The 7,518-nt window shown below is 41.6% G+C and overlaps 1 protein-coding gene across 2 annotated transcripts; it reads right to left on the bottom strand.

Moving 5' to 3' along the window:
* Positions 1–1,458: 1,458 nt before the first annotated feature.
* On the bottom strand, positions 1,459–7,074 carry LOC133375000 (chorion class A protein L11-like). Of its 2 annotated transcripts, none has more exons than XR_009760045.1 (2): positions 6,960–7,074; positions 1,459–2,487 (listed from the first exon to the last, which is right to left on the bottom strand). XR_009760045.1 is itself a non-coding variant. In XM_061606428.1 (2 exons), the coding sequence occupies exons 1-2, from the start codon at positions 6,427–6,429 to the stop codon at positions 2,021–2,023; spliced, it is 534 nt and encodes a 177-aa protein (XP_061462412.1). In that variant the 5' UTR covers positions 6,430–6,458; the 3' UTR covers positions 1,459–2,020. The 2 variants fall into 2 exon arrangements, 1 of the variants encoding a protein (XP_061462412.1); XM_061606428.1 differs by lacking the exon at positions 6,960–7,074 and adding an exon at positions 6,363–6,458.
* Positions 7,075–7,518: the final 444 nt, after the last annotated feature.

Below are 7,518 nucleotides of genomic sequence, written 5' to 3'. Positions count from 1 at the left end.
TTCAGTGAGATGAGCAAAAACACTCTACTATAATATTAACATGAGGCTTTTCATGTTCTAAAATGAAAGGCAATCTTGGAGTGTGGCGTGGTATGCAAATCCTATTGTTAGAGGAGGGGAAGACAGATGATCACAAGGCAAGATGATGAGTAAAGCAATCTGAACCATCCTACATGCAACACATTTTGCCCTGCAGCACCAGTTGGGATGGTCCACACCCTTCTGGCTTCCATGCCAACAGTATAAAAAGGACGCTCTCAACTTGGGGTTCACCCACTAACTGCACCCAACATTCTTGGAGAACTACTTGGCAGATTCTATTGAACTGTTCCCCACACTTGAATCCAGACATCAGTTAAGAAACCTTTCTTTCCAATATGATTATCTTATTCAGGGATGGGGAAACCTGTGGCTTTGCAGACATTGCTGATGTACAACTCCCATCATCCCTGATCATTGGGCATGCTGGCTGATGGGGCTGGACTCCAACAACTTCAGGAGGACCACAGGTTCCCCAACCTTGCTAAAGCAGCAGAAAACAGATTTCCTCCATCATCCATATATGACTTTTGAGCTAGAGTCCTGACTGAGAACATCTGGTTGGTCTGTGTTAGTTAGTTAGTTAGTTAGTTAGTTAGTTAGTTAGTTAGTTAGTTAGTTAGTTAGTTAGTTAGTTAGTTAGTTAGTTAGTTAGTTAGTTAGTTAGTTATTCTTTATTTATATCCCGCCATCCTTCCAATACTGGAACTTGCGGCAGCTTCCAGATAAAAGCACATAAAATATACTGAATCGACATTAAAATGAAATAAATTACATCCAATATTAATAAACTATATCCAATGTGTGAGAACAAGATGATGGACTGGCTTGATCCAGCACAACTGTTCTTACTATATGGAAGAACAACAATGTCTACTCTACCAACCTGCCTGCCCTTTTAAGATCAGCAGCTGAGGCTCTCTTAATGGTCTCTATGCAGGATGAAGTGCATGGGGTTCAGGGCAGGTCTTTTTTCAGTGATGATCCTCCCATATGGAACAACCTCCCTGAAGAGGTGCATCCAGCTTCAAGTCTTTATAGTATTATAAAATATAGTATACTCTAAAGTATATACTATACTATAGCAGGATAGTCTCTATGCACCACCACAGCTGGTGTAGACTGACTAGCAATGGCTCTAAAGCCTCTTAGGTAGGAGCACCAGGTGTGGGATGCTTTTATCCCTCCAGACGTTCCTGAACGACAGCTCCTATTATTAACTCTGGCCATTAGCCATAATGTTTGTGTGGATGGGAGCTGTCATTCAGCAACATCTGGAGGGCCAAAAGTTCCCCACTCCTGTGCTACTGGTGTGACTGAGGATGTTGGAGACTGAACGTCAGACCTTCTTCATGCCAAGCATGTGCTCTACAACTAAGTGACAGTCCCTTTCTCCAAAAAGAATCCAAGAGGCACAGATTCTGATGCAAGAAAAGGTTTATTGGAAAGGTGAAAGAACTAAACCACAAGGATCCACACTCAGTTCAAGCTGAATGACATTTCGATGCAACAAAACCAACAATTATGAATGACACTGAATTGCTCACCATAATCATTGCATTTACAGAGAAGTAGGGACATGGTTTTAGTAAAGGCAATTGCACAGGTGTAAGGAAAGAACTTTACAAAGAAAAGTAAATATACATCTCAGGAGAAGCATAGTGCAGGGCTAGCCAACATAGTGCCCTCCAGTGGTTGTTGGACTCCAACTCCCATCAGCTCCAGCTACCAGGACTGCAGTGGTCAGGGATAATGGAAGTTGTAGCTCAACAACATTTGGAGAACATCATAATTGGCTATGCCCACCCACAGTGTAAGTCACAGATAAATCTCATCTTCAGAGATGCTGAGCACCCCCCATTGTCACACCCATTTGTTGGAACTGCAGATGCTCAGCATTTCTGAAGGAATGGTCCATAACATTTGTCAAGTGGCCATATGATGGTTTTCAAAAACATGGCTGGCTCTAGTCTTCCTGGGTTTAACAGGGATATCCACAGACACGTTTTGACCGGCCAGAACCTTTGTAGCCACCCCCAAGGTATCCTCTGTAAGGATAGCCGGAACCATAATATCCATCAGCACATGGAGTGTAGCCTCCAACGGACACGGGGTCACAGCTGGCAGAGAGGATGGGTCCTGGGACGGTCACAGTGAAGGAAGGTGGCTGGATCACGACCTCTGCTGGTGGGACCTGGCTGATGCATCCAACATTGGCCCCAGGATATATTCCGAGACTGCTTGCTGGCACGCCGCCACCTCCAACAAGTCTGCCACCACCAACGCCTCCTCCATAGCCGCTACCAATGCTGCCTCCATAGCCGCCTCCATAGCCACCAACTCCACATGGCCCAAGGCCAATTGTCGGAGCGGAGGCACAGGATGGAATGGCGCAAGTAGGTTCACAATATGACCAGCAACCAGACATGTTGAGTGATGGGGATGAATCTGGGAAAAATAGAAGACACAAACATTAGCGGAGGGAATGTTCTGGTTTGTTAATTGATTAATTTATATCCCACCTTTCCTCCCAAAAGGAACCTAGGGTGGCAAACAAGAGGGGTGAAATTAAAAACATTTTTTAAAATATGTTGAATACAAAACATCTTAAAAATTCACACACACACACACACATATATAAACTTTAAGATCATATTGAAAACAATTCCAACACAGACACAGACTGGGATAATGTCTCTACTTAAAAGGCTTCTTGGAAAAGGAAAGTCTTCAGGTGGCACCAATGGGATAACAGAGATGGTGCCTGTCTAATATTTAAGGGAGGGAATTCCAAAGTGTTGGTGCCACTATCCTAAAGGTCTGCTCCCTATGTTGTGCGGAATGGATCTCCTAATGTGATGGCACCTGCAGGAGGCCCTCACCTGAAAAGTACAAAGATCAACTGGGTTTATAAGATGATCTTTCAGGTATCCTGGTCCCAAGCTGTATAGGGCTTTATACACCAAAAACATCACCTTGAACAGACTTTGGCTCAATGGTTCCCAATTTTTTTGTTTCCATTGACCTCTTGAAAATTGCTGAGGGTCTTGTGGGACCACTTATTATTTTTTTCCGCCTGTTGTAGCCTTTGTGGTTCCATAGAATTCAAATTGTAATACAATAAGATAACATTATACAAAAATAAAAGAAGCAATATACAGTTAAAAATCAATATGAATATTCAATTTGGCAGATGTGTCACCTCCCATCATCAACCACAAATCCACAGACATTCTGAGGACCTCATATATGAAGTTCATGCAACACAGTTTCTGAACCCCTCTTAGGCTAAATGTGCAATATGTGGGGGGAAACCCTATTTTTCAGGTGCAGTACCCTTTCTTTCCACCAGATGTGGTTGCTGAGCTCTGCAAAACCCTTGAATAAAATTAATCCCTACTCACGACTGGGATTCTTATACAACCACCTTCTGGTGAAAAAAATTCCCTTGCCAGTCAGTGCTCAGAGGCTCTTCCCAGAATCCCACCAACATTTCGATTGGTTAGGATGTAAAAGAGGACCTCTTCCATTGCCACATCTGGACCTTAAGCCATTTCCCAATTTCCCATTCCCCACTGACTGTCAAATCATTGCTAATACTAATTTCAGTTTGGTAGTTTGTTCTTTAAAGCCACAAGGGAGAAGCACATGGACCTCCCAATGCTGCATCTTCTACCATCCATGAAGATGAGCCATGCTGACTTAAACTAGTGGGAGTTTTAATTATTCCAGATTAGGAATTCACAGATTAGAGCTTGCCAATTTAAGTTATCTCCAGTTTCTAATTTTTCCAATCTGAAATTGAGATCTCTACATTTCTGTAGAAATTTGATATCTTTTTATATAAAAAAACTGATGAAAATTCCTCAGTATTTTAGTACAAATTTCTTTTACTAAACACATTTTGGTATCCAGTTTTTACAAATGTATGTGTTTTTGCAAGCAATTTCTCCTAATACATTACATTTCAGATTGTTATGTTCAGAGCTTGGAAGTAACTAGTTACAAGTAATGAATTACTTGTAATTCATTACTTTTTTGAGTAACGAGTGGGTAATTCCTTTACATTTCGATTGTAATATAACTAGGTGTAATTTTACTACTTTTGTGGAGTAGTTGTAACATTTCCAGAGTTACTTTTGGGCATTACTTGGGGGGGAGCAGGGGAAGTCTTCTGCTCCTCTGATTTGTAGATGAAAACCATGTGCCTCAAACTGGGCTTCTGTGCAGTGTTGCTCTTTCCTTATGCTCTGTGGATGGGTAGGAGGCGACGAGGGAGGAGGCAGAGAGTGAGACGGGGTGGAGTGGAGAAAACAATTATTTAAAAAAACAGATGGTGGTGAAGAATGGATTGGAGGGGAAAGAATCTGGAGGTCAAGAACATGGATAAAGGAGAAGGAGGCAGCAGCAGAATGGAGATAAAGAACTGTGGAGGTGAAAGATGACTCTGCATGTGTGCGTTCGTGTGTGTGTGTGTGTGTGTGTGAATACTGTGTTTGCACATGGCACACAAAGTGGCCTCCACCACCCTCTCTGGCTACTGGGCTGCATTTGTAGTATTTTAACTTTTTTGCATCTCAGGGGAAAATGTTTGCTTGAGTGAGTGTCCCTTAGTTGGTGGCAGGGCAGGGTCTGGGAGGTGGTTAAGTAAGAGAGATTATGCTGGCTGGCTGAGTGGGGGAGTTGCACTTGGTTTGACGTGCAAAGATCTGAGTAGTGGCCTCAGCCTCCCTCCCCACCACCCTTACCAGCGGAGAGACCACCATTGCTATCTTATGAATAAAAATAATTATTCTACTACCTCTGTATGCGTTTGTTTATTTTTAATGTTGTTTTAGGCAGCAGCCAAGGCCAGCACTTTGTAGGCTTTTTTTAAAAAGTAACTGAAATCTAATTGTAGTGATTACTTTGGAGGAAAAGTAAAGTAATCAGTTACTTTCAGAGCAATTGTAATTGTAACAGTAATTACTACTTTTTTGGGGCCATGTAACTGACACTGTAATTTATTACTTTTTAAAAGTAATCTTCCAAGCTCTGGTTATGTTCACTAATATATTCATTTTATGCGCACTTCAACATGCATTTTTGTAAACAATTTTAGTTGTAGAACTGCATTGCAAAATTCAGATGACTGCAAACTGCAAAGGATAGCTATGTTTTGGTTCCCATATTGTTTTGGTTGTAGAACTGCATTGCAAAATTCAGATAAGTGCAAATTTGGAAGGATAGCTGTGTTTCAGAAAGTGCAGCTTTGATAGACTCAGCTTTAAGTGGAAATTGAATTAAATTTCTCTCCCCCTCCAGAAAAATGAATTATTTCAAGTTGTAGATGAATATATTTCTTTAACATATATAGGCAAGAATTTGAAACTCTTCCAATATATAAATGAAGGCTAATAGCCAATAGAATATACAACAGTCAAATGTTCTTATATGGCTTTACAAATTAGGTTTTCTCTCTTTTTTAAAGCTGTGGTTCTTGGTGTTATTGAAGATTTGATGAGCATTTTGCCCCAAAATACTTATAAGCTATAAGGGAGAGGGCCTTCTTAGTGGTGGCCCCCAAATTATGGAATGACTTGTATGATGAGGTGCGCCTGGCGCCAACACTGTTATCTTTTCGCCGCCAGGTCAAGACTTTCCTCTTCTCCCAGGCATTTTAGTATGTGTCTGAAATTGTTTTTATATTGTTTTAAATTGTGTTTTAAATTGTTTTTAAAATATGTGTTTTAAATTGTGTTTTAAATTGCTTTTAAAATATGTGTTTTAAATTGTATATCTGTTCTAATGTTTTTGATTGCTGTAAACTGCCCAGAGAGCTTCGGCTATCGGGCGGTATACAAGTGCAATAAATAAATAAATAAATAATATATATTTTAGGATGCCTATAACACATTCATGTGATGGTTTCATCACCATTCCACACTTTTCTTTTCCACAAGAGAGGCTATCACCAGAGGGTGAAGTCCCCTCCCAAAACAGATGGACCAATGGTCTCACTCAATATAAAGTAGCTTCCTATGTTCCAATACACCAGGGAAGAAACTCTTTCCCCCCAGATATTGCTGCACTGCACCTCCCATAACCCCTGACCATTAGTTCTGCTGGTTAGGGTAATGAAAGATGGAGTCCAACGTCTGGAGGGTCATAGTTCCTTTAAAAGGTAAAGGTGTCCCCACACTTGTAGTGCGAGTCGTTTCCGACTCTTAGGGTGATGTCTTGCGACGTTTACTAGGCAGACCATATATATGGGGTGGGATTGCCAGTTCCTTCCCCGGCCTTTCTTTACCCCCCAGCATATGCCGGGTACTCATTTTACTGACCATGGATGGATGGAGGACTGAGTGGACCTCGACCCTTTTTACCAGAGATTCGACTTCCTCCTTCCATTGGAATCGAACTCCGGCCGTGAGCAGAGCTTCGGCTGCATTACCGCTGCTTACCACTCTGCACCACGGAGGATCTTCAATAATAGTTCCTTTAGTGCTGCTTAAAAAAAGAGAAAACAATGATGGGGAACCTGTGGCCCTATGGAGGCGGAGCATAGCCATCATGGCTAGTAGTCAGTGATAGACTTTTCCTCCATGAAAGTTGGCCCACTTCTGCCCCACATTCATCTTACCACCAGGAATAAGCATGAAGGTCATTGTAGAGAAAGCTCATGACCAACACAGGAGAAGACCCTCAAGGCTTTGGTTTAGCTGAGAATGATATGCAAGGGATGGGGAGCCTGCGGCCCTACTGATGTCATTGTAGCCATCATTGATGTCATCAGCCCTGGCCAACATGGCCAAATGTCACAAAAGATGCAGTCCAGCAACAACTGGAGGGCCATAGGCTCCCCACTCCTGCTGTAAATGCAAATACATTTTTTAAACAAAGCTAGTGGTTGGATTAGGAGTGAGCAAAAATGGACTTACCTAGTCAACTGGAGATCAAGAGCAAGTGCCTGATAGTGAGAAGTTGCTGAAGGGATGGAAGAAGACTGAGCACTTTTATACCCATTCTGTGACAGGTTAATCATAGGTGACAACATTTCTGCCCAAGGATTTAATTAATATTTTGGCTTGATGTGGTTATCTATATCTTGATTTTCCCCCTGCTAATTGAATAGTTTTCTGCTATTAGTTGTTCCTGAGGTTTACATGTGTAAAACTTCCTTTAATTCATTGTTCCTTTTCCCACAGCTTAATTCTTCCCATAAACAGGAAGGCCACGTGAATGAAACCATCTATTCAGCAGATTCATCAAAAGCCAGAATGAAAACCGGTGTTTAAAATTGGGTTGTGCTTTCAGTGCATTTATTGGAAAAGAAGATTGCAATCTAGATCTCCCTTTTTGAAAAAAAAAGGTTGGAATGCTAGGAATTTGTAGAGATGGATTGGATATTCACAAAGATCCAGAATTTGCAATGTGTATGTGTGTCAGGGGGGAATCCAACACTGAGCTGGACATTTACCACTGTGGAGGGACAGAGAC

The sequence above is a fragment of the Rhineura floridana genome, chromosome 22 (genome assembly GCF_030035675.1).
Source record: "Rhineura floridana isolate rRhiFlo1 chromosome 22, rRhiFlo1.hap2, whole genome shotgun sequence".
NCBI classification, from domain to species: domain Eukaryota; kingdom Metazoa; phylum Chordata; class Lepidosauria; order Squamata; family Rhineuridae; genus Rhineura; species Rhineura floridana.
The sequence above is the reverse complement of the archived record's forward strand: the minus strand, read 5'-3'. Positions and strand labels throughout refer to the sequence as shown.